This window comes from Bos mutus, chromosome 11, assembly GCF_027580195.1.
Source record: "Bos mutus isolate GX-2022 chromosome 11, NWIPB_WYAK_1.1, whole genome shotgun sequence".
In the NCBI taxonomy this organism is placed as follows: domain Eukaryota; kingdom Metazoa; phylum Chordata; class Mammalia; order Artiodactyla; family Bovidae; genus Bos; species Bos mutus.
The window spans coordinates 75,372,898-75,399,335 of record NC_091627.1 but is presented as its reverse complement, the minus strand read 5'-3'; the positions used below and the strand labels follow the sequence as shown (position 1 = coordinate 75,399,335).

The 26,438-nt window shown below is 40.0% G+C and overlaps 1 protein-coding gene across 4 annotated transcripts in view; it reads right to left on the bottom strand.

Moving 5' to 3' along the window:
* FSHR (follicle stimulating hormone receptor) overlaps nt 1-26,438 on the bottom strand; it is a 196,572-nt gene that overhangs the window by 98,504 nt on the left and 71,630 nt on the right. For all 4 annotated transcript variants that reach the window (XM_070379601.1, XM_070379605.1, XM_070379602.1 and 1 more), the window contains exon 2: nt 21,105-21,176. In XM_070379601.1, coding sequence (XP_070235702.1) covers nt 21,105-21,176 — 72 coding nt within the window. The remainder of the gene's footprint in view (nt 1-21,104; nt 21,177-26,438) is intronic.

Below are 26,438 nucleotides of genomic sequence, written 5' to 3'. Positions count from 1 at the left end.
TATCTACAGTGCTTTCCAACCTCAGCTTTCATGGAGGAGGGCACAGGGCAACACACACACACACACACACACACACGGTCTGTTTTCTCATCTTTCCAAAATGATTAACATAAAAAGGACTGTTCTTGCATATATGACTCTTCAGTATTTTTTCCTGCATTCTGCACAGCTTTTTAATCAAACTAGTGCTGACATGTTCCCTGTAGCTCCTACTTTTTCCAAGCTGAGCTCTTCCATTGATCATAGTCATAAATGAGTTCTGATTTTCCTGAATTAGGGATTTTTACCCTTGTCTTTTAACACTTTAACATCCATCATTTTCCTCTAAAACATACTGTCAACATACAATTCCATGAAAAAAGTTAGAAAAGAACATTCATAGTGTCACATTTTAATTAAAAAAAAATGTGTGTCACCAGAGAAAAAAATGTGAAAGGCTTCTTCTCACTAAAATATTAACTGTAGATATATTATTATAAAATTATGTGGATTTATCATTCTTTCTGCAGTGTTTTTTTCTATAGCATGTATTACTTTTATAATCATAAAAAAAAAATCCTATCTTAATTGTAAAAACCAAAACCACTGCCATCAGGGACAGAATTCCTGGTTCCACAACCTATGGGTTGCTAGAGGCAGGCAGGCAGTATGTAAGCAAGCACTACCCATGTTGTGGTTTGGGAGCTACTTGAAAAAATATGTTATTGCCTACTTTTATTTCCTGTTCAGTGGCTGTTAGGTTCATTATAGGAATAATGTCACAGAAGTACTACAGAGGTGGCCACAAACATACTATGGCGTGGAAAATCAATGTGGAATTTGAGTATCTTGTGAGCCACTCACAAGATAGAGACCAGGGGGTAAGTCTTAAGGGAGGCACTCCTGATCCTGCTTTATTGCTGTTGATCAGTCACTCAGTTGTGTCCAACTCTTTGTGACTCCATGGACTGCAGCACACCAGGTTCCCTGTCCTTCACCATCTCCTGGAACTTGCTCAAACTCATGTTCATTGAGTCAGTGATGCCATCCAACCATCTCATCCTCTGTCATCCCCTTCTCCTCCTGCCCTCAATCTTTCCCAGTATCAGGGTCTTTTCCAATGAGTCATCTCTTTGCATCAGGTGGCCAAAATATTGGAACTTCCACTTTAGCATCAGTCCTTGCAATAAATATTCAGGATTGATTTCCTTCCCCTGCTCTAATTTTCCTGCACCCCCCACTACTCAGAGGTTAGCATCTCTATGTGTTACTCGATCTTTTTAAAAATGGTTTATTGTCCATTTTCTGTCTCTTGCTCAAAAAATCTAAAATCCATGCTGGCAGCGGTCTTGCCTTAGTCAGTGTTGTCTCTCTAGTGTCCAGCACATAGCAGGTGCTCAGCAAATACATGTGGAAGGGAGGAATACATGCTAAATGGTTATGCATATGGAAGGAAGCATAGTAACCCTGAAGGTAGGGGAACAGCATGAATAGAGATGAGAAGACAAGGAGAGGAGCAGCATGGAGATGGGGCCATGAGGAGCCTGACTTGGTCGGTACGGAAGGTCCTTGGAGGCAAGAGGTAGCTATGTTGGATGGTTGGGGTGGGGCGAGGTTATTAAAGGGACTTGAAAATAAAACAGGAGAGAATGAAAATTAGGAGTGGGCATACTCAGGGCATGTTCTGAGTGCAATGCAGGATTTTCTAATATGACAGTAATTCGGGGCTCTGGCATTGATCCAGAGGAAATAGTCTCTCTCTCTCTGATTTCCTATAAAGGGAAAGTGGACACTGGTACAAAATCTGGAATAGGAATGGGCGAGATGGTTTCTTTTATTGTCTGTCTGTGATAATATTACCCGAGTCAAACATTCAGGGTTTAAAGGCTTTGCGTTTGGAGTCATTTTCAATTCAAACGACCTGACAATGCAAGATAGCTATACTCATAGAGAAAGAGAACACTTAGGGAGATACAGACCTTTTTCTTTAGGCTTCTCTGAAACTCTAATTAAATGAAATGGATCTGTGCCTCATGCTTAGCTCTGATTTTTTTCATCCAGTGCATTTGAGAGGCACATTGTGAATATGTATTTGAACATTTTGGTGGTGCTCATTTGTGATGAGTATAGATAGAAATGGAATTCACTCAGTATAAAATGTTTACATGCTACAGTGAGCACGCCTCTGCTCTTTCTGAAAAGAGACAGCACGCCTTTTTGCTTAGTCCAGCTTCTGAGGGTGACATGTCAGGGAGCTCTTCCTGTCATGCAGAAATCCTGAGCTGTACTAGAAAATGGAAATTGCAATTAGAATGGGCAGAACTGAGATCCTGTCTCCTTTCCAGAAATGTGCATATCTCTTATAAGATATCCAAGCTGCATGAAGAATTATTTCTGTCCTCATGTTATCTTCAATTTATGGCCCTAGCAGATTTTATTTTAACAAATATTCCTAGATTATTCTAAAGAAGACTCAAAATAGGGGTTGCTGGGAAACAATGCAATGGAATAGTCTAGAATTGAAAGGGAATCTGGTCTTCTTGGTGGCTCAGATGGTAAAGAATCTGTCTGCAATATGGGAGACCTGAGTTCAATCTCTGGGTCGGGAAAATCCTCTGGAAAAGAGAGTGGCTACCTACTCCAGTATTCTTGCCTGGAGAACTCCATGGACAGAGGAGCCTGACAGCCTACAGTCCATAGTGTCTCAAAGAGTCAGACATTTACATTTACACTTTTACATTTTCACTGGTCTGAGGAGTTTTAGAGAAGGAAATGGATTGTTTCCTTGAAACTACCCCCTTGATATGCTTGCCTGAAGGGAAGGGAATAAATTCTCTCAGCTCAATAGGAAGCTTCTTCCTGTCTCATCATCAAACATTTATTTACCTTTGAGAAGTTAAGAGCAAGAAGTGATGCAATGCTCATGACTTACAGCACCTTCACTATCTTCCTCCATATACATAGCAGTTCATTTTGGAAATGTTTCCAGAGATATAGTCAAGGCAAGTGCACATTCTTCTAAATCCTATTTTATACTATAAAATCTAGAGCTGATGCTTTTGAAACTTTACCTTCCCAGAGTTTGCCCAGTGACTTGGTTCTGGGGCATTTAAGCTATGGCTTAAAGGTGAACATCTATTTTTGTGTTTAAGAATTGTTTGGAGTGAGAATCAGGACAGATTAGATGTTGACATGGGAGTGAAGAGATTTTGAATGCCAAAGAAGGTATGATAGAACAGGAGCAGAGAAACACCGAACCTGAACATAGGGTGGTCAGAGCAGTGTGGTAAGTGTGCAGGGGAGGCTCTGGCAATGTGACCAAGGATGGTTGTCAAAATTCATCAGTGCTCTTGATAAAGAGCTGAAAAATTTTATCCTCTATATCAGATGGCTACAGAACCCACATATGTGTTTGTTGAAGCATCTTCTGAAGTTTTTCAAAGATATGGTTTTGCTTTTAAGTCATACATTAGTGAATGTTGAAACAGCAATTTCTTTTTTTAAATAAAAGCTCTAAATGTGGCATATTAAGTTCTAAAGAACCAAATGTATTTCTAGGAGTGTTCAACCCTAAACTCCTGGAGTAAGCACAGGAGTAGGTTTGGACTAAAAAGACAGAGTTAATGGGGAAGGAAGTGGCTTATTTAGTTCAGTCAAATCCTACCATTTGCATTGTTCACATAGAGGATTGCCAAGAGGTAGGGACTAGCTGTATAGCATTATGTCACCCCTGAACTCACTGATCAGCAGAGCCTGCTTTTTGTTTTGATGCTGACAACAGTTTATGGAAAAAGAAAGCAGAATGTAGCAGATCTTAGAGCATTTTAAAAAGTACACCAAGACCTTCTCTTATTTATGTATTGGAGAAAACTAGGCTTGGGAGTAGTGAGCATTCAGTTGGCTTTCTCCAGAAGAGATCAGGAAAACTCTTGTGTTTGGGCAGGAGCAGAATATTGCTCTTTCTGACCTCCTTGCTGCCCAAGTTTAGAGAGCACTGAGGAATTTTAGCTATAGCCTAAGAGACAACTCTATATGGAGAGCTGACTGGCAACAGTTCTGTCAAATCGATGAGACTAAAAAGTTTCAGATATAATTTGAGTCTGTCTGTTGTACACTGAAGGGTTTCTGTGGTGTCTCAGTGGTAAAGAAGCCACTTACAATGCAGGAGATGTTGGTTTGATCCCCCGGTCGGAAAGATCCCCTGGAGAAGGAAATGGCTACCCGCTCCAGTACTCTTGCCTGGGAAATCCCTTAAGCAGAGGAGCCTGGCAGGCCTGCAATCCATGGGTGTCACAAAAAGAGTCAGGCACAACTGACCAACTAAACAACATTGTCCACCAACCATTACACTGTCTGGATATTGATGAACAAGCTTCCAGCATCCTGACTACAGAATCACAGGTGGGGCATTAAAAGAGTCAATGTTCTGGTGAATTCAGATACAGTTTCCCAGTGCATGGAGCTTCTTTCCTTCTACTCCTGTTCAAACTTTCCAAGCTCAGTGGGAGTCCATTGTTCATAATGTGATCAAAAGGTAAGGACTGTGGGAGCCTGCTGATCTCCTTAGGGAGACCTCAGATCCCCATTATGACTTGGAATTTGTTTCATTAATATCTGCCACACTGAACACTTTGCACTTTCCCCTTTGATTATGGAATCCCAACAGTCTTCACAAAACTTTTTCTGGGTTCTCTTCACTACCAAGAAATGGATCTAAATGCCACTTCTTCGAACTGCCTTCAGCACCCAAGATTTGGACAGCAACATGGAGGTTGCTTCTGTTCTGTTTTGTAACCTCTGTTTCACGTGAATTCCTCTTATTTCTCTAACTACATCACAACTTTCTTGGAACCTAGAACCAAATCCTATCTTCTCTTTCAGCTTCTAATTCATAAAACTGACTGAGAGATGAATGGATAGATAGGTTGATAAGAGGAGCTTAGGAACTTCTAAGAACGAATCTCAGCTTGTGAAGTGTTCTCTCTGATTGCACAAAGTCATAAGCAGGTAGGGAGATTCACATTTCCAGTTGGTGAGGATCACCTATTCTGTTTATTACCTTTCCCTTCAGAAACCTCACCCTCCCACCTTTCCTCATTCCTTTTATACACCACACTTAAAATTGGAGGCATAACCTTGTTCAAGAATGTGCAAAGCAGGAACATGGTAATGAACTCTTGTTGCTACTATAAACTTGATGAATGGCTTGTGGAGGAAGGGCATTAAATAGCACTCTCAGTCCAGTGATTAGCTCTGCAGCAATCCTCCCTTGGAGCTCATGCAGATCAGCATCCCTTTCATTCTGCTCTAGGTTTCCTATGAGCTTCATTGATTGTGCCTGAAATTTTTCTGGGTCTTGGCTGGGAGGGTTTCCTAGGTCGTGCTAGTGGTAAAGAACCAGGCTGCCAATTCAGGAGACATAAGAGACATGGGTTCAATCACTGGGTTGGAAAGATCCCCTGGAGGAGGGCATGGCAACCCACTCCAGTATTCTTGCCTGGAGAATTCCCATGGATAGAGGAGCCTGGCGGGCTACAGTCCATAGGGTCAAAAAGAGTTGGACACAATTGAAGTGACTTAGCACAGCTGGCTGGAAGGGTAAGGAACAAAGAAGGTCTCTTTGTTTCTTTCCAGCATTCGCACCACCTCCCTGCATCTCTCTTTCCTCAACCCATCTCACTACGACTCTCGATGCATTTGATCTGGATGAAACATGTGCTGCCTTGACCTGCACTTCCTCCTTGACCTTTGTCTACTTCAGACTGCAGGGACAGAATCACCTATATTCAGTCTCCTACTTTTTGCCTGAGATACAGATATCCTGTCACAAGAAAGACTGCTGAGGCTGAATTTGCCCAGATGAGCCATATAATGGGTTTGCTCCTGAAATAGTTGTAAGTGAATGGCAATTTTCAGTGCCCAGTTTTGTTTCCAGAGCACCAATAGAGGGGCTTTCAGAGGCTGAGACAGTGTTTTCCTAAGTGAATGCTGCTGCTCTTTAGCTGCTAACTTGAGACCAGTCTCCTTTGTCCATGTCATCTCTTCTCCAGGGGATCTTCCCAACCAGGGATTGAACCCAAGTCTCCTGCTTGGCAAGTGGATTCTTTACTACTGAGCCATGTGGGAAGCGCTTATCTAAGTGACTAGTTTTACTGAGAAAAAAGGAGGACTATTTTTACTATAAATGTGATCTGACAATGACAAAGAGAATAAGAAAATCTTTCCCTTTGATCTATCATTTGGTTAAAACAAGCAAGCACATGTTTACGCACTTGGTCTGCACTTTTCTTTGTCTCATATGTACTTTATGGAACCTGTTCGCCACACTTGAACAGGGGCTGTGGGCCATTTCTCTCGAATCGTCCACCATACAGCTCCTTACCCAGGACTAGTATTTTTTAGATCATATTGTTCTTTCTGGACCGTGGACCAGCAGTGTTGGCGTCACCTGGAAGCTGGTTAGCACTGCAGAATCCCAGGTCCCACCCAGATCTCCTTAGTGAGACTCTGTGTGTTAGTTATTTCCCCAGGAGATTTGAATGCACATTGAGATTTGAGATACCCCGATATAGGAGACACTTAGTAGAAACTCATAAGATGCTCATGCATGTAACTAAAAGAAAAAATCCTCCCTTGCAGAGATGAAATTCTATATGTTGACTAAGAAGTTGTAGTTGAATCTATGTGTTACTAGAATGTTAATTCCAAGGAGAGGCAAAAGGGGAGTAGGCAAAAACAGGAAGAAGAAAGGCCAATAAATACAGCTGACTTAGGAAATTTTGGTTAATAACTGATGTTTTGATGCAATAGTGTGGACCAGTTTTTACTAATGGACACAACCTATTGCAGCGTTTCCTCTTTGGCATGGAAAAGGCTGGCTTGGATTGTCATTTCTTGGATCAGACATCCATCTACTCCTAGGACATCTTTTTCTTCCCCCACTGCTAAGTGCTCAAGACTGAGTAGAAACTATGAGAAGTGCTGAGTACTTGAATATGAAGTTTATGTACTTGGCAGAAATACAAGGGCTACTTGTTTCTTCTGACTTGGACAATCTTTTATTATCCTGTATTGATATGACTGTAAAAATCTCAAGATGTAATTTCTCTTTAGTAAATGAGAGACAGCATTGCAGAAAGCAAAGCATTATATGGAAAAATGCACTGCCTGTGGCATCTGAGAAGCCCACCTCCATCACTTCATAGATGTTGATCCCTAACCAGTCACCAAACTTCTCTGACTTCCATTTTCTCACCCATGCAATGGGCTCAAATTCTTGCCCCAGCTGACTCTGAAAGGTGGGTGTGTGAGATTAAATGAGCTGATAGGTATGAGGTAGGAAGCAAGTGACTCCTACAGCAAGATTAGCACCCTCCTGTATCATTTATTCCCTGGACTACTTTCTTTGCATTCATAGATATTACAGAATAATAGATTACTGTGTGGGCACTGGAGTCAGAAAGCCTGGTTTCCAGTCCTGCCCCTACCACTCCTTTAGAGTGTGACATTGAGCAAGTCACATAACCCCATTTGACTTCAGTCTCTTCACTATAAAACTTGGACGATGAGGTTATGATAATTAAGTACGATAATGCATGTAAAGTGGCTTATCTCAGTTTCTGCCAAAATAATCACTCAGCAAATGACAGCCAATGGTTGCTGTTCCCCTTGAGAACTCCTTGAGAGCAGAGACTTGGTATCTTCATCTTATTGCTCAGAACACCTAGCAGTGGTTGGCACATAAGCCTCATCAAATCATTCCTCATCTAATTAATATATTTTGTGACTCGAGAAGCATTGGTGGAATTCTTGACTGATGGGTAGATAATGCTTCTCTGAGTTTACCTGGTCTCTCTCTGAGTAGCTCACAAATAGAACAGAGCAAACGCAGCAGCACATACAGCAGTCAGAGGCGGCGGCCCTGGCTTGAAGAAGTATATTAGCTCTACAAGCCTCATCCTCACAGGTGCTCAGGGAGTGATGGAAGCCATAATCATTTACTCAGTGAACACTGATCAATCACTTGATGGATTAGCTGGTGTCATCCATCTGGCTGCACTTATCTTGAGGACTTGACTGAAATCTATAAATCTCCTCTTCTTAAAAAACTCCAACCAGTAATTTTTGATTTGGCCTCATTTCCTTGAAGTTAGTTTAGAACTTACCCTTTTTGCAAGATTTTTTTGTGGGGGGTGGGGTTATGGGTCTTGGTGCTGTAGTAAGCAACCATCCTTTCTCCCCCAAAGTGATCATCTGCTTTACTAAAAGAAAAGTCACATCTTAAGTGTCTTACCTGATTGGAGTGAGAAGTTATATGAAGAAATGCAGGGAAGGATATATAAGGGAAAGTATAAGGGGGTATGAGGTTTCCTGGTGGCTCAGTGGTAAAGAATCCACCTGCAATGGAGGAGGCGCAGGAGCTGCAGGTTCAGTTCCTGGGTTGAGAAGTTGCCCTGAAGGAGGGCATGGCAACCCACTCCAGTATTCTTGTCTGAAGAATCCCACAGACAGAGAAACCTGGAAGGCTGCAGTCCATAGGGTCATGAAGAGTCAGACATGACAGAAGTGACTTAGCACATAAGGGGGTACATTGTAAACAAAGACGTGAAGACTGGAACCCCAATTTTTAACATTCAGTAAAGGAAAAGCAAGCCAAACACACACCAGTCTGAGTTGTCCACGTGGTCTGTCAGACAGTGAGGGGGCCCATCCTTGGGAGATAGACCCTTGAAGGCATTGATATCTCTGATTACAGGAAACAGTTTCCTCAAGTTTCTGTCCAGGTACACGTGGACTTTGCAGTCCAAACAGGTAATGCTAGATATGATTTTTCAGGTATTAAAGCAAATCTCCTTAAGCACACGTGCCACATTGACTAAAATCCCACCATTAGCAATTCAGTCCTTTGGTGCTGGCATTACCTACTTCATGTCTTTTTTAAAAAGGCACGTTGTCTTGGAGGATCTCATTCAGCAACTCCTTAGAATTTCAATGCCATTACATTATTCAGATGTTATCATCCCTGGGAAAGAATAACAAAGAACACGATTTAAAAGGAAATGTTGAGAGCCTGATTTGGGGAAGAGGTTCTGAAAGGCTGGCAAGGGATCCATGAGGCAGAGATAACAAATTCACAAACTTGGCCTGACATTATGTTTCCAGCATGCCCAGTCCTGGGCTACGTGTTTTGGAGAGGAATATGAGAAAAGAGAAAGGCAAAATCTGTAATCCGTATGTAGTTGAGCTGAGATGCCACGGATGGGAAGCAGAGCACATGTGCTCTTTTAATAGTCCATCCCTTGCATTTGTATGCACTTTTAACTTTTCAAAGCACGCTCATATCCAAGTGCAAATTATATGTTTATAAAACATTGGGCATCAACAATTGCTATCTCTATGCCTAGGCTCGGAATCTCAGGCCCATTGGGGTGGTTAACTTCCCCTTTGTTCATTTAGGCTCTTCTGGCGTGTATCCTTCACTCTTCCCCGTTTCCTCTGCCTGTTTAACCCCTGGAATGGTCTGAATTATAAAACCCATGTCTGATCATTCCGTTTCTGTGTAAGCTAGCCAGAGTGGATCTGAGTAACACAGAGGAAGTTTATGAAGTATAAGATTCAGGTAAGTTTTCGTTGTTGTTGTTGGGGGATGGGCAGGCAAGTAGGTCCATATCCTATTTGAGTGTTTTACTGTTTAAAGCATTTTATTAAGTCATAAACAGCCCAGATGGATGTGGTTGTGATGGGCATGGGCTAAATGAGGAAATAAAAATAAATAGTTTGTGCATCGACTGGAGCTTGTATTTAGATTGCATCTTTTTAAGTTTAATACCACTCTATTAAAAAAAGAAAACCTAGCAAGAGTCTGTAGGGCAGAGCCAGGAGGCTATTTTTAACTCGAGTATTATGCTGCCTTAATTGTGTCTTCTCTGAGTAGACACAAACACTGAGTTACTAGCAGAGAGAACAAAAAGGCCAGTTCATTTTCTGGTGTATCTGTGAGCCCTAACAAACATAATATGTTCAAAGGTTTTTCCCACAGCTTGTCTTGTCAAGAAAGGTCAGAAGGGCAAGCAGGGCTGAAGCAGAAGTCTTAAAAGATAGAGAAGATGATGTTGCCTGGCTGTTGATTAGAAAATGGAAGAAGATTGGTATGTGATGGCAAGCCACAAAAGCCTGGCTTGAGTAACCTTGTCAAGTCTTGCCACCTGTAAGTTTTAGCTGCGGAATTAAAGGCACTGAGCAGAGGTCAGCAGGACCATGGATGCCTTAGAGCATCCAGTAGCCAAGAGACTGGGGGGATTCTAGAGACTGAACATGTGAATGAGGGTGTGTCTGTGCTTTCCCAAGCTAGCGAGCATCTCCAGCATGCTTCTTTAGTACCAAAGCTTGCTACTTCACAGTGGGTGCTGTGGATTGGTTGTGTCTCTCTCCCCACCACCCCAAATTCGTATATTTAGGTCCCAATCCCCTAAACATATGGGTGGGTGGAATTTGGAGATGAGGACTTTGGGAGATGATTGGATAAGGTCATAGGGGTGGACCTCTCGTGATGGGATTGGTATCCACAGCAGGGGATAAAGAGACCAGAGCTCGCTCTCAACCATGTGGTGATATAGAGCAAAAGCAGGGGTAGGTTCACACCAGAACCTGACCAGTCTGGTATCTAATCTTGGACTCACAGAACTGTGAGATTTAAATATTTGTTGTTTAAGTCACCTAGTGCAGTATTGTATTCAATATCACAGAAGCCTGAACCAGTTAAGACAACAGGGCTCTCATCTATGAATATGCTCTTTCAGTATTCCCTTCTTTGGAATCCCTTCCAGCAAAGGAAACCCTACACTACCTTCATGGATAAAGCAAAAAGGACTGAGATGTGGATGGTTATAATGAATATAAAGGGCATCCAAAAAATGACTAGATCTCAGGAACTCTTGTTTCCTTTATAAGACTCCTCCCCACCCTGAACACACAGAAAGAAATCAAAGTGAAAACAAACTAGTAAAAAGACAAAACAAAGCCAAACTTATAAATACAAAGGTAATAAATTATCCTCTTTCTGATCTGGGCAGCTATTAGATACTGTAGAGTCTATTTTGAGGCCCCACCTAGAAACAGTTGAAAATAAGAAGGCTTAATGGAAACACTAAAACCACACCAACCCCGAAAGTGACAAGAAAACAGCTTCTTGTGTTCTTGGTTGAAGCAGTAAATACAACAAAAATACTTATTTTCAGAATATTTATGGAGAACAGGAAATGAGATAAGGACTTTCACCTTTTTGACACTAACTCATGTTTGACCCAGGTCAATAATGACAACTTAATTGGCCCAGCTCTTAGATTTCCCAACTGCTGACTAAGTTAATTTGTGACTTAACAGGCCGCTGGGTTTGCAGAACGGTGAACTAAAGCCAATCTCAGCAGATCTTTGCCCAGAAATGAGTTGGCATGTGGAAACCTGAAGGTGAAGAAAATGCTCCAAGAAGAGGTTTCTTCTCCTCTATAACTGTCCCAGTAGAAAGTGACTCTAGGTTCTGGTTTATGGAAATTTCAAGTGCTTAGGTACTCTTGTGTCTCTCTTGCAGTAGAAATCCTCTCTTCTAATTTTAAAGGACATCACAGGAAGCTTTTACAGCCTTAATCCTCCCCTTTGTCACTTGTTACTTTAGTAAGGTAGAATGATTCTGGGAAAAGGTAGACACCAACAAAAAGCAAGCCTTGTGCAGCAGAAAGGGCCAGATTACCTTGGGTTCAAATTCTAGCTTTACCACAAAAGAACTCTGAGGCTGGTTGATTGCTTACCTTTTCTGAATGTCAGTTTCCCTGTTTGTAAAGTGCAGATTCACTGAGTTGTGGTGTTTGAAACACCTGGCCCCAAATAGGTGCTGGGAAATTCTTGGCTTTAGAAAATCAACTTTATTGAAGTGTAACTTAAATAATTCTATGTGCTCATTTCAGCTGTTTGAGGAGTTTTTGCAAATTCATGTATTTTGTAACAGCCACCTTAGTCAAGATATAGAACATGTTCACCAGCCTAGAAGTTTCTTTGGTGCCCCTTCCCAGACAATCCCCACCATCACCCTTTACCCCAGCAAGTACTGATGTGCTTGCTTCCTGTCACCATAGACTGGGTATATTATTTCTTCAAGTTTTTTTTAATAAATAAAGTTATTTGATGTATGGTATATTCTCTTATGTTTGCTTCTTTGCCTTAGTATAATGCCTGAGACCCAGCCATGTCATTGCGTTAGTAGTTTATTCCTTTTTATTTATTATTCATACTGTGTTGTGTGAATAGAACACAATTTGTTTATCCAGTAACTTGATGATGAATATTTGAATTGTTTTTAGTTTTGGGCTATTACGAGTAAATCTGTTTTGAATATTCTTCACCAAGGCTTTGTGTGGACATATGTTTTCACTTCTTTTGGATAAATAGTTTATAAGAAGCTGTCAAACTGTTTCCCAAAGGGGCTGTACTATTGTGCAGTATTACCAGATACATTGGATCATTCCATTCATTCCACGGCTTCACCCGTGCCTGCTCTATCAGTCTTTAATTCTAGCTGTTCTAGTGAGTATGCAGTGGTATTTAAGGTTTTACATTGCATATCTGTATTGACCATTGATGTTGAACATCATTTCCTGTGCTTATTGTTCATTTCTGTTGTTCATCTTTGGCCCATTTTTAATTAGATTGTTCATCTACTTGTTTTTCCCTTTTAAGAGTTCTTTATATCTTCTTTTTACAAGTCCTTTTTCAGAGCGTGTTTTGGAAATATTTTAGTCCCTGCCTGTGGCTTGGCTTTTCATTTTCCTGATAGCTGTACTTTTGAAGAGCAGAGATTTTATTTTGATGAAGCCAAAAGTTTTGAAGTTTTAGCTTTTACATTTAAGTCTATGATCTGTTTAGAGATAAATTTTGTGTATGACATGAGGTAAGGGTTGAGTTGTATTTTTTTTTTCCTATATGAATACCAAGTTGCTTCACCACCATTTGTGGAAAAAAAAATTATTCTTTTCCTTATTGTAATCAACTCTTTCAAGATATAGAGGATGAGGGATCATTTCCCAACTCATTCTGTAGCATCACTAAAACAAAGCCGAAAAAAGCAATTATAAGAAAATAAATATACAGACTAACATCTCTACAAATATAGACACAAAAATTCTTAACAAAATATTAGTAAATCAAAACCTGTGAACATAAATGGATTTTGACAAATCTAAGTCAGATAGTTTTATTTGGTTGCTCAAAATAACCCATGTAATTTCCATCACACTCACTGTGATACTCAAACTTGTCCTCATGGCCTACAAGTTTCTCCATGACCTTACCCCAGGTTCTTCTCTGATCTTATCTCCTGCCATGTCCCCTTTGTTGATGCTCCATAAGCCACACCACATAGACACACTATACATTTGTGATGAATACTCTTTCTACAAGTTGGATTCAGACTTAAATATCATCCATCTCAGTGGGTTTCAACTGTGGATGTATATTAAAATCATCAAGGGAGTTTTAAAAAATGATCAGTGCTTGGCCCTACCCTAGAAAAATAGCATAAAAAGTCCCTGTAAGTGACAGTTAAGTTTCTAGATTACTTTAAAATTTCCCCAGGGGTTTGTAAAGTGCAGTACAACCTGAACCTCATGACCACTTTCCCCCCCACCCACCCCCCACGGGGATTCAGATTCCCTCTTTCTATTCAGAGGTCCAGCTATTCCAACACTGGCCACCAGTTTCTTACCAGGAGCTTGTAGAATCATCAGTCTTTCCTTCTTGCTTTATTTCAGTAAGTGGGACTCAAAGCTTCTTTGCTCATTAACTCTCAGAATCACAGATCAGAGTAAGCAGAGGCCTAAGTTATCTAACAAGGAAGTGCTTAGGGAGGTAAGCAGGCTGGAACCCACATTTTCTAGCCCCAGCACCATTAGTATTTTAGTTAACTGGCTTTTCCCCTTTCTCTTTATCTGTGCTGAGTGAGGCTGAGGAATATAGAATTGGGAGGATCTTCAGCTTTTTTAGTGTGCTTGCAACAGTTTTCATTCAATAAATCTCTCCCTCTAAAACTCCCTCTGTTAACTTTTCTTCCCCCAGTGATCTGGGAGTGGAGGCTGGAGTGTCAGACGAGTGTTCTCATTTTTATATGCAAATAAATCACTTGATTATATTTTTTGTCCTTATGTTATGATGAATATTTCAAACGAATTTTATATGGTTCATATTTATGGTTTGGGAGCTATTTCACATTTTGGCTCATTGCCGTCTCATCTGCATATACCATATCTCAGCTGATGTTGATTGGTCTCATTTACATATTCATCATGCTCCTATTTTCAAAGATATTTTGTTATACACTGGCTTTTCTTCCCCCTCCAGTGTTATAATACCACATAGATGTGTTTTTAAATTGCACTCATTTCCATACTCAAATTTTCTGGTTACCATAAATCACCACATTGTCACCTCCTCCCCCCACCCTCATTTAGTGTAATCTTCACACTTTATACCAAGCTGACATATGGTTCCAAAGTAATTAAAAACAATGTAAACAGTTTACAGTGCACTTTGCAAAGCCACTTCACACTGCAGAGAGTTTAATGATTTCCTTTTCCCCCAGCCAGTCCCAAAGCAGTGAAGAGTCAGGAGGTTTGAGATAGTGATGCTGATGAAAAAAGCCAAGGTGTGACAGTGATCAGTTCACTTCTAACGGAGAAGCTCCTGCTCCACTTCTGCCAAAAGACTTGGTTCCCTCTTGACTTCTTATAGAAGCAGCAGAAGGGGTGGGTTAAACTGGATTAATGAGCAAATGGATTAGCATAGATTGGGGCAGAGTTACTGGATTCTTTCATTTATTCTAGGAGGTGGAAGGGGGACAAATCAAACTTAGCAAATCCCCAACCACCAAGGCTACAGAGCCTTCTCTCTTTACGATGAGAAGAAGACTAATTTTCTTTTTTGACACTCATGGTTTGCTCAACTACTAGGATCTAGTCTTCACTTATTTTTTTTTTTTTTTCCGACAATAGACTCAGTTTTGTTTGTGAATCTCCTTCCTCACTTTCAAATCCCTGTGGCTGGGGTAGATATTTTCAGCTCTAGGAATGGAGCCCATTTCTCAAGTCACAGCCAATTTGAACATCACATTCTCTTAGCTGCTGTGGTTGGTCCAGGGATGGTTGTGTGATTTAAACAAGTCAGACTTAAATCTTAAGACTTTTGTGGGATTGAGCAGGAAAAAGGGCAGTGCTTTCACCCTGAATAGAACCTGAGACAGTGTCTGAAGGCAGGACTGCTGCTGCTTTTTTCTCACCAAGGGTGGGGCTCAGGGCTGGAATGACCATAGTGAAGGGAGACCAGAGAGAGGGGGAGAAGCTGAGTCCTAAGGACATTGAACCTGAATAGAGCTGTTTCTAAAGTCATTCCTTCTTGCCGAATGTCAAGTTAAATGAGCCATTAAACTCCCTTCTTTTCCTTAAGCTAGTTTGAGGTTTATTTTCTTTGGCCTCACACAACAGAAAGAGCCCAAGCAAATACAATGTTTATATCGCTTATTTTGCACATATTATCTTGTGCCTTTGTGTCCTGGGTCATATTTTAAACTATAGCTATACAAATGCCTAGATCATAGTAGAGTCTCAGCCAGTGTTTACATGTCTATCAACTCCTATGTTTTTTATTATTATCATTCCTGTGATAAATATTCCTGTTATTTATCCTATCGTTCCTGTCATTCCATCAGTTTTTTTTTTTTTTTTTTGTATCTAGGTAGTTTCCCTCTCCAACTAATTATATTTGTTTGTCATTTTTATTCATGCATTTATCAGACATTTACTGCAGGTATCTGACTGTCTGAGACGCTGTGGATCCAGTAGTGGGTGAGAGCAGTCCTGCCCTTGTGCTCATGGAGCTTAGGGGAGTCAGAGATTAACTAAACTATGGCATAAAAAAGCACAAGAGTGCTAAGGTGACGGTCGCCACATAGAGACCAGTGGGGATAGGAGGGTGTTTTACATTAGTGGGGAGGGTTTGTCCTGGTCGAGGAGGTCAGGGAAGGCCTTCCTAGGCAAGTGACACTGGTTTGGGAATCTGAAGCAGAAGAAGGAAGTGACTAAATGAAGAGGACAGAGTAGAGAGAAGTTCTTGTCAGAAGGAAGAGCACATGCCAGGCAAGGCCCATGATGGGCAGTGTAGCATGGTACACCGAACTGAACTGAAAAAGGGATTAGCAGAGCAAAGGAGAAATGTGAGAGGTCTATTCTAGTTGCTTCTCTCTCTCTCTTTTTCATTTAAATTTATTTAGTTTTAATTGGAGGATAATTACATTATTGTGTTGGTTTCTGCCATATCGCAACATGAATCAGCCATAGTTATACATATGTCCCACCTTGAACCTCCCTCCCACCTCCCACCCCTCTAGATTGTCACAGAACACTGAATTTGAGCTCCCTGTGTCATATGGCAAATTCCCACTGGCTACCTAATTTTGCATATGGTAATGTATATGCTTCCATGCTGCTTTCTCAGTTCGTGCCCCCTCTTCTTCCCCCACTGTGCCCACAAGTCTCTTCTCTCTGTCTGTGTCTCCATTGCTGCCCTGCAGGTAGGTTCGTCAGTACCATCTTTCTAGATTCCATGTATATGCGTTAGTATATGATACTTGTTTTTCTTTCTCTGAGTTATTTCACTCTGTATAATAGGCTCTCAGTTCATCCGCCTCATTAGAACGGAGTCAAATGCGTTCCTTTTTAGGGATGAGTAACATTCCTTTGGGTATGTGTACCACAACTTCTTTATCCATTCATCAGTCGATGGACATCTAGGTTGCTTTCATGTTAATTTCTTTTTTATGTTCAGAGCAGCAGTAAAGTATGTAGTGTGTGTGTGTATGTGTACAGGTATACACATGATTAGGTATAAATTTAGAAAATATCACTCTGGTTGTCATGTAGAAGATAGATGGGGCAGCACAAGAAGAAGCCTGGTGCAGTTTTCCAGGGAAAGACAATGGTAGCTGGAGAAGGAGATGGGTAGACAGGTCAGAAGTATAATCAGGAGATTAAAAACAACAGGACTTGGTGTTGTACTTAATACAAAGTTAAGTTACACTCTGGCTTTGCTCTTAAATAGTAATTCAGGGATGTGGAAGAAACCTGTAAATTCTGAATACAATCTGATAAATATGCTGTTGCTACTACAAGCACAAGATTATGGTTTGGAAGCACTGATAGAGTTCTGGAAAGGCTCTACTCTACAGTGGAGGAGGGGAGTAAACATTTGATCCAGCTCCTGGAGGACAAGCAGGATTCTACCAAGTGGAATTTTAGGTAGAAGGACAGCATCTATACAAGAGCAGTGAAAATATATTTGCTCACTTGTTCATTTATACATTTACCTGTACCTATTTTTTGGTCTCTCTATGTGCCAGGCATTATCCAATGAACCAGCCATCACATTCTAAATAAGCAATATGATATCTGGGAATGGCAGCGCTTGGGAAATGGCAAATCTTCCTGCCTGAAAGTGTGGGCTACACTGTGTGTGGTGGGAGATATGAGCTTTGATTTCTGTGTCAGAGGCTTATGGTTCTTAGAAGTTCTTCTGCAAGGGACTTTGAGCAAGACAGGTCTGGAAGCAGACTGGTGGAATGCTGGACCTGGGACAGAGTAGCCTTATGCTGTAGGCTGTGCAAGTGACTTTGAACCTCATAGCTGCAGGAGTAAGATGAGATAATAAGGCTCCAGAGGTATTTGTGAGGGGTGGTCAACAGGACTGGAAGAGCACCTGCATAGCAGGGAGAGAGAAGGCATGTGAGTCACAGGATTTTCTTGCTTGGGAATCTGAGCAGATGGTGATGTTATACCAATATGGGCAATATGAGAAGATCAGAAATTTAAGGACAGAGATAAGGAGTTTGTCTGAATATGAGGCACTTGCGGTTCACTTAGGGGTAGATCTTGAGGAATCTCTCCATTTCAAAGCAAAAAGTATGGCCTCAGAGGAGAGGAGAGTTTAGGCAGATGCAGATTTAGGAGCCCTGGTAGTAAGACATTATTTAATAAATAATGATTTGAAGGTATGAGTGTAAAGAAAGAAACTGGCCAAAAAATGGCGCCCCAGAATACCTGAACTTTTGAGGGGCAGCTGAGGAATAAGAAAGGAGACAGAACTGGTTATGGCATAGTCTGGGGTGTTCAGCAGGCGGGCAGAAGGGTGAGGTGTCACTGAAGCAAAAGGGGAAAGAGTAATGAGAAGGATGGCATGAATGGTCAGTGTAATCAGAAGCTACCTGTCAGTTAGGTGCTTCGAGAACAAAGTAGAAGTCATCAGTTCTGGCAGCTTGGCTGTTATTTGGGACCTTTGATAGAATAATGTAACAGTGTTAGAGAATTTGTGGTCAAAGAGCAATTGGACAGGAGTGAGGAGAGACTGAACAGAAAGGCTGAACAGAATGCAGGCTGCTTTTTCAGAGGAGTGGTAGTGATGAGGAAAAGATAGGAAGGGAGAAGAGAAAGAAGGCAGGATTTATCCAGAAAGCTTTTCCCTCTTCTTTTTAATAAGCGTATGTGAAACTAGGCTACACGTGCAGAATGAATGAAAGGGATTTTGTGATTTGTGGAGAGGGAGATATTGCAAAGAAGCCGGTAGTTATTAAGTTCAGGAAACTGGTTAAAAACTGGAAGAATAAAATAAATGAAGAAGAGAGATCTGGAAAGATCTGATCTGAACTCATCAGGGACCAAGATGAGGAGGTGAGACAAAGGAGGAAGGTGAGCATAGGCCTGCTGCTGCTGCTGCTAAGTTGCTTCAGACGTTTGTTCAGAGTTTGGTTCAGTGTTGGCTCCTCTACTCAGGAATGCTTTCTTAGGACATGAAAAGTACTGCAAAAATAAGATTTATTTATTTATTTATTTTGGCATCTGTGTCAGTACAGGCTGGTTCATAAAAGCATGTGGTAGAAATGGATATGCTGTGACTGAGGAAGCTGAGTTTCAAAACCAGCTGCTCTGTCTCTGGGATTATTGCTATGTCAGCTCGGATCAACCTTCTGTCACCAAAGGACGTTCTCATGGGAGGCTGAGCACCCAATGATGGGTCAGTCACATTTTCTGGATTTAATTATATTAAAAGTGAATATTTTGTACCTGGTATTGCTGTCTTTAGAATGATTTCTATGCAATTTTACAGACTGGTTGAAGGGCCAAGACCTACCCAATCATCATCAAATCTCTGTTAATTCCAGGCAGGGTAATGGCTGATCCATCCAGGAATACACATTGAGCCAAAAACTCTCCTACACTATTCCTTTCCTGTTTTCCTTGGTGAACTTTGCTCAGATGAGTGCCCCATCTTGCAATTCCTGTGCGTGTTGAATGTCTTCAAGAAGGTAAACCCTGAAGACCACAAGTCTTAAACTGGGCTCCTGTCCAACAGGGAGACGCTTGCATATAGATCACATAAGCCATCCCACACTATAGAAATGCCTCCCTTGATATACAGATGAGGAAACCACAGCTCTCAGAGATAAACTGATTTAATCAAGGTGACACAGTTAAGTTTATATTAAAACTAACACTCAAACATAGGATTCTGACCAACCTCTTCTAAGCAAGTGACTTAACCACTGAAATACGTTGCTACTCTCTCTGCTTTGTGTTTCTTTCATTAATGGATCTCTTTCTCACTTCCTCAGACCTGGGCAAGTGTTCTTTCTAAAAGGCAGGTGAAAGAATCAAGATAAAAATTTACTGGCTTAAAGAAGGAAAAACATATATAACTGAGGGAGGGGTGTTGCTTATTCTTATAATGAAAAAAATGTTCCCTTCTGTGTAATCCATCTAATCTATTGGTGTACTTACTGGCACTTAAGTTCTGGATTCTGGCTGCTGCTAAGTCACTTCAGTCCTGTCCGACTCTGTGTGACCCCATAGATGGCAGCCCACCAGGCTCCCCCATCCCTGGGATTCTCCAGGCAAGAACACTGGAATGGGTTGCCATTTCCTTCTCCAATGCATGAAAGTGAAAAGTGAAAGTGAAGTGGCTCAGTTGTGTCTGACTCCCAGCGACCCCATGGACTGCAGCCTACCAGGCTCCTCCGTCCACGGGACTTTCCAGGCAAGAGTACTGGAGTGGGGTGCCATTGCCTTCTCCATTCTGGCTGCTACTATGGTGAAAAATACTTTTTCCATTTCTTAAAGCCTGGGGGATGGGATCAAATACCTTCAAAAGCAGAGTGGGTTACCGTAAGCATGAAAGAATTTGCTGCTTTTTCTTTTGTTGTTGCTTTGTACCCCACTTTGATAAAAGCTTATTTGAGGAGACCCATACGTTAAGCTAGTCCAATAAAACTCAAATGTTGAAGATCTTAAAAAAAAAAACAACCCACAAATATTTACATTAACAAAGTCTTCTCTTTTCAAAGGAAATCGTCTTCAGTGCTCTAAACTTTCCCAATACTTCTGAATGTTTATCTGTCATTTACCACTTGTCAGCATGGCTTAGGGACAAGAAGTCCACAAAATCTCTAAAGCCCAAATGGTAGTCCCTGCTGTTAATTAAAAATTAATCAGAAATAATAGAGAGTTTCTTTAAAAATAATGAATGTCAGCAGAGAAAATAGGCTTTGGTTTATAAAAATTCCACTCACAGGTACTTTGGGAACAAAAGAAAGAAAGTGAAGGTGTTAGTAGTCCAGTCTGACTCTTTGCAACCCCATGGACTGTAGCCTGCCAAGCTCCTCTGTCCATGGGATTCTCCAGGTAAGAATCCACTAAAGTGGATGCCATTCTCTTCTCCAGGGGATCTTTTCTGACCCAGGGATCAAATCCATGTCTGCTGCATTGCAGGCAGATTCTTTACCATCTGAGCCACCAGGGAAGCCAAATTTTGCACCAAAAAAGTGAGAATTTTTTGAATTGAACTTACGCCTATTTCAGTGGCCACATGCTGAAAGATTCCACAAGTTTAGGAAATATGGAAAGGAAACGCAATTGGACAAGGTGCAAAACCTTTGCTTGGTGTGTCATTCTAGTTCCTAAGCATAAAGAATCATGCTAGATGTGATCTGAGGTTGCTGCCTATAGCCATTCAAAGCACCCCCACACTCCTTGGGTACATACATTTTCTCCAGGTCTCCAAATCCTGAAAAGGCTCCTTTTGGGATGACTCGAAGCTTGGTGAGAACAAACCTCCTGAAAAGAGAGTGGACATAAAATATCACAACCTATCCATTCATTGATTAGTCATCGAGTGCCTAAGGTATAAGAGCAGATAACAAACAGCTAACGCATACTATGTGTTTGCCATTTGGTAGTGGTTATAATTGCTTCCTCATGATCTCTTTTCACCCATATCACAAAGCAGTGATATGGGCACTATTGTTATCCCTCTTTTGCATAAGAGGAGACTGAGGTTTAGGGAGGATTAAAAAACTTACCCAGGGTCAGATGGCTAATAAGTGGCAGAGTTAGGATATGAGCCTTCTGTTCATCACTACTCCATGTTGCCTCCACTAGCCCTATGTGAGTCTCCTTCTTTTTCTCTATTCCAACTCTCAATACCTCCTCCCTGTTGTCCTCAGCTGACTTTTCTTCAGAAAAAAATGAAACCAGCAGAAGAGAATGTCCTCATGCTCTCACATGGCTCCCAGTTAACCTCTCACTGGCACTTAGGCTTATTATACACCCTGCCCCACTTCCTGTTACTATGGGTGAGCTGTCCAGGGTCCTGACTAAAACACAGCTCCTCTGATCCACATCATATCTTTCTCCTGCCTTGTGAAGGTAGCCACTACAGCAGTTTCCCCCTTCTTTCATACATTTCATTCACCTACTTTTTCTTCTTTATTGGATCCTGCCCATCAGTATACTAACATGCCTTAATTTCTCCCATCTTAGAAAAATCTTAACCTCATCCATCTTCAGCTTTTGCCATTTCCTTCTGCTGGAAAAATTTGTCTCATGCTTGCCTCAATATTCCTTCCAATGGCTTCTCATCTTAGGAGAAAAAAAAAAAAAAAAGATAGTATATAATGGCCTTCAGGATCCTACAGGATCTTCCCACTCTCCTTTCCCATAGATCCTCTAACTTCAATTTTGACACCTCACACGATGATTATTTCATTCTCTTCACAGTAATCTCTTACTATTCTTTGTACAGGCCAGGCTCCTTCTTTCCTGATATTTCTGCATTTGCAATTCTCTCTTCCTGGAGAATTCTTCTCTCATATTTTTCTGGCTTGCTCTTTCAGCCAGCTGCTTGCTCAAATGTCACTTTCTCAGTAAAGCTTTCCCTAAGTACCCTATTTAAAATGACAGCTTCCCTAATTTAGACCATTAGCCTTAGCTTTCTTCATAGTACTTCTGATATGTTTAATCTTCTATTTATTTATCTACTTATATATTAATATACTTACTTATCTTTTACCCCAAACCAGAATGCAAGCTCTGTGAGGGCAGGGATTTTTGTCTGATTTGCCTACTGCTGTATACCAAATGCCTGGAACAGTGAATGGTGTATGACACATATTCAGAAAAATGTTTCTTGAATGGCTATTGAAGTCTGAGAGTTCTAGGTTTGAGGGTAGAATTACAAGTGACTCTTTGGGAATCTATAACAGGAATACTGTTTCTGCTCCCTCTCACTTTCCTTGCTTTGCAATTGGTTAATAGGGATTTGGTTTTCTCCCTACTATAATCCTTCCTTCTGCAAGGAAGTCTGTTAGTGGGAATTCAGTGTGGACTTGAATAGTTTCACAAACCTCCTTTACATTAGTCTCCTATTTTTTTTAATTGATATTAGTGAAATTCCTATTTCAGAAAGTTATTGTTCAGGCAAGCAGTTCTTTTCTTCCACTTTGTTTGTTTCCCTTTCGTTGCCATGTCCTCACCAGTTCCAGGGTGAGGAGTCATGAGAGAGAATTCTGTGTACTGATCTTGCTCTGGAGGATTTTATATACATGGGAAGGCAAAAAATAGAAGCCTTGGAATCACAAGAAAACAGATGTGGGATACAGTTGATGTAACAACTATAAATGTTATACAAGAATTAAAATGTAAAACTCCCATAGTACATAAATAAATATATATGAGGGAGGTTGGAAGGAGTGTGTGAGCTTGAGCCTGGGTCTCAAAACTATCAGGTCATATTATGCTAAAAGCACAGTCTCTATGAAAGTATTTGATCTAATTTAGGGTTGAGTGTAATGGTTCTGGAACAATGTAACTTATTGAATGCTCATCTAAAAAGAAGCAAGGTCAGTTCATATTCTCTTAATGTACTCACTTAATCTTAGTTAAAATAGACAAATTCCTTTTGTTCCTATTTATTACAAGACAGAAAAATTATGAAAACAAACTGGTGAAAGCAAAGAATAAAATTGCCTTAAAGTATTTATTCTAAAACTTCAAGGGAGTTGAAATACTAAGGTAAATACTAGTTAGTAAGACATGCAAAGAGTGGAATCTTGTATAATTGACTTTACTTGATAATGAGTCAACTAGATAGTTCTTTTTGATTCAACTTTAGTATCAAGCACATATTCTAAAACTTTCAATGTCTATTCCTGTATTAAGTGGTTCAAACTAATTAATAAAATTAAATCTTATTGAAGATTTAAAGTCTTCCATCTCCTGAAAGGCTATAAATTAGATCCACTAAAGATCACCCAGAAGTCTTACGTAAAACATAGCCAATATTGTTTCAGTTGCATAGCTGAGCTTATAAAAAAGTATAAGAAATGTCTAGGGACCTAGAGTAAAATAACTGAATACCAGATGGAAACTGGAGTCATGAATACAAAGAGAATTTTAAGGAGGTAAATTGAAGTCAGTGTATTCTGGGGGTGTCAGGGGAAGGAGGGGATAAAGGAAAGGAATTGGGAGAGGGGTATCTGGACTTGGTAGACAAAGCATTTGTGTTTTGATCCCATGAGATGAAATATGGAAGTTGGAATGCAAAGATTTATTTATGTGTGTCATTGTCCATCTACCTGCCTATCTATCTACCTGTCTATCATATGTGCTTTCTAGAAAGAAAGTGGAGAACATCAATTTTCAATGAAATAACATCTGGAGCATTTCCATAATTTATGAAAGACATAAATGCTCAGATTCAGAAACCTCAACAAGTCTCAGGAAGGGAAACAGATAAATCCATTGTCAGCTACCTGTGAATTAAAACTGTAGAGCCAAAAAAGAATTTTTTAAAAATGCAAACAGAAGAAAAAAAGTCATTATTTTCAAAGGAAAAAAATACAATTAAAAAAAAAAAGAAAAAAATACAATTAGAAAGCTTGGTAAAAATATCTTCAAAATTATTAGAGAAAATAACTGCCAGTTTAGAGTCCCATTCCCAGAAGTAGTCATTCAAATGTGGGGGTAAAATAAAAAGACTTCTAGAAAAGTTTAATTCACCCTTAACAAAGTTTTAGCAAAAAAATTCCCTTAGAAAATAATTTAATCCAGTAGGAAGGCTCAAAAACAAGAAGGAATAGTGAACAAAGAAATTAGTACTCCTTATTGACTGCTAAGTCGCTTCAGTCATGTCCGACTCTGTGTGACCCCATAGACAGCAGCCCACCAGGCTCCCCCATCCCCGGGATTCTTCAGGCAAGAACACCGGAGTGGGTTGCCATTTCCTTCTCCACTGCATGAAAGTGAAAAGTGAAAGTGAAGTCGCTCAGTCGTGCCCGACTCTTAGCGACCCCATGGACTGCAGCCCACCAGGCTCCTCTGTCCATGGGATTTTCCAGGCAAGAGTACTGGAGTGGGGTGCCACTGCCTTCTCTGCCTTATTGACTAGGTAGGTTTAAATGGTTGGAAAGCTCACCTGTTTAATAAGGAACACTAAAAAAAATACTGACCAAGTCCATTTATGATAAGCATTTTGACACACAAGAAAAAGGAAGAATATTCTTAATCTGATAAGGAGTAAAATCTATCTACCACTACAATAAATACATCATACCCAGTGATGAAATGTATTCCTTTTAAAATTAGGAATGAGACAGGGATGCCGCTGTTGCATCTTCCACTCAGTATTGCACTGGGCGCCCTAGCCTACACAGTAATATAAAAGATTATTGATGAAAAACTGTCATTGTCTATAGATAACATAATTGTCTATAAAGCAAACTCTAACCTAAGAGATCAGTAGTAGAACTAATCAGAAAGTCTAGTTGAGTAGGAGGCTGTATAATTAACACACTTAATTTTCATTCTTATATTATTTTAAAGTATATCACTATCAATGGCCATAAAACTTATGCTTAAGGGAAATCACACTGTTGTAAAAATATCAGTTTTAATCCACATTAACACAGAAATGCAAGACCCATATAAGACATAATAGTTTTTGTTGTTTCTTTTGATACATGTGAATGGAAATTGACTAGCTGGTTAATATTCATATGGAAGAGCAGTTTGAAGAATAGCCAAAACAATTTTGAAGAAGTAAAACAAGATTGGGAGAATTGGCATAATACGTGATATGATTTTTATAAAACTATAGTGATTAAAACACTGTGGTATTGACAGAGATTAAATAGTAGACCAGTGGAAAAGAAAACAAATATAGAATAGACAATTAAACAAAAGAAAATGACATGTGAGAAAGTAGCATTAAAAATCTATGGAGGAAGATGTGGATTAATCAATAAATGTGTAAACTATTGATTATCCTTGCAGATAAAAATAAAATCTTTATTATCATATTAATATCTCAATTCCAGGTTTATTAAAAATCTAAATGGGAAAAATCAATACTTAAAAACTTTTAAATGAAGTGTAACATTCTATTGAGAAAATTGTCTTTTAAAAAGATACGAAAATTGTACACCAAAATTGTAAAGCTAATAGATTTGACTATAGTAAACTTAAAATTTCTCAAAAACAAAGATAAAATGGGGAAGCAGACTGGGAAAAGATATTTGCAACACATACAACTAACAAGGGTTAGCATCCAAAATACAAAGAACTTTACAAAATAATGAGAAAAATACAAACAACCCAATAGAAAAATTGGCAAAAGATAAGAACAAGCAATTCATATAAGAGATGCTCAACTTCACTAGTAATTAAGAAAATGCAAATTTAAACAATAATCAGATGCCTTTAAATACCATCATATTGACAAACGCTATAAGGACTACTTCACAGTAGCAGTGCTGGTGAGGCAGTGGAATATTAGGACATTTTCTACACTCTTGATGGAAGGATAATTTGCTACCAGTATTTTCAGTAGCCACTAGGCAAAATGTATTAAAGTCAAAGAAACAAATGCCTTTGGATCCAGTTATTTCATCTCCTGGCCACATATGCACCTGGAGACAGGTAAAAGATTAACCACTGCAACATCATTTGTTAAAAAAAAAAAAAAAAAAAAACCTGGAGACAAATGCTCATAAACAAGAGAATGAATATATGATAATCAATTGTGATATACTGATGCAATGC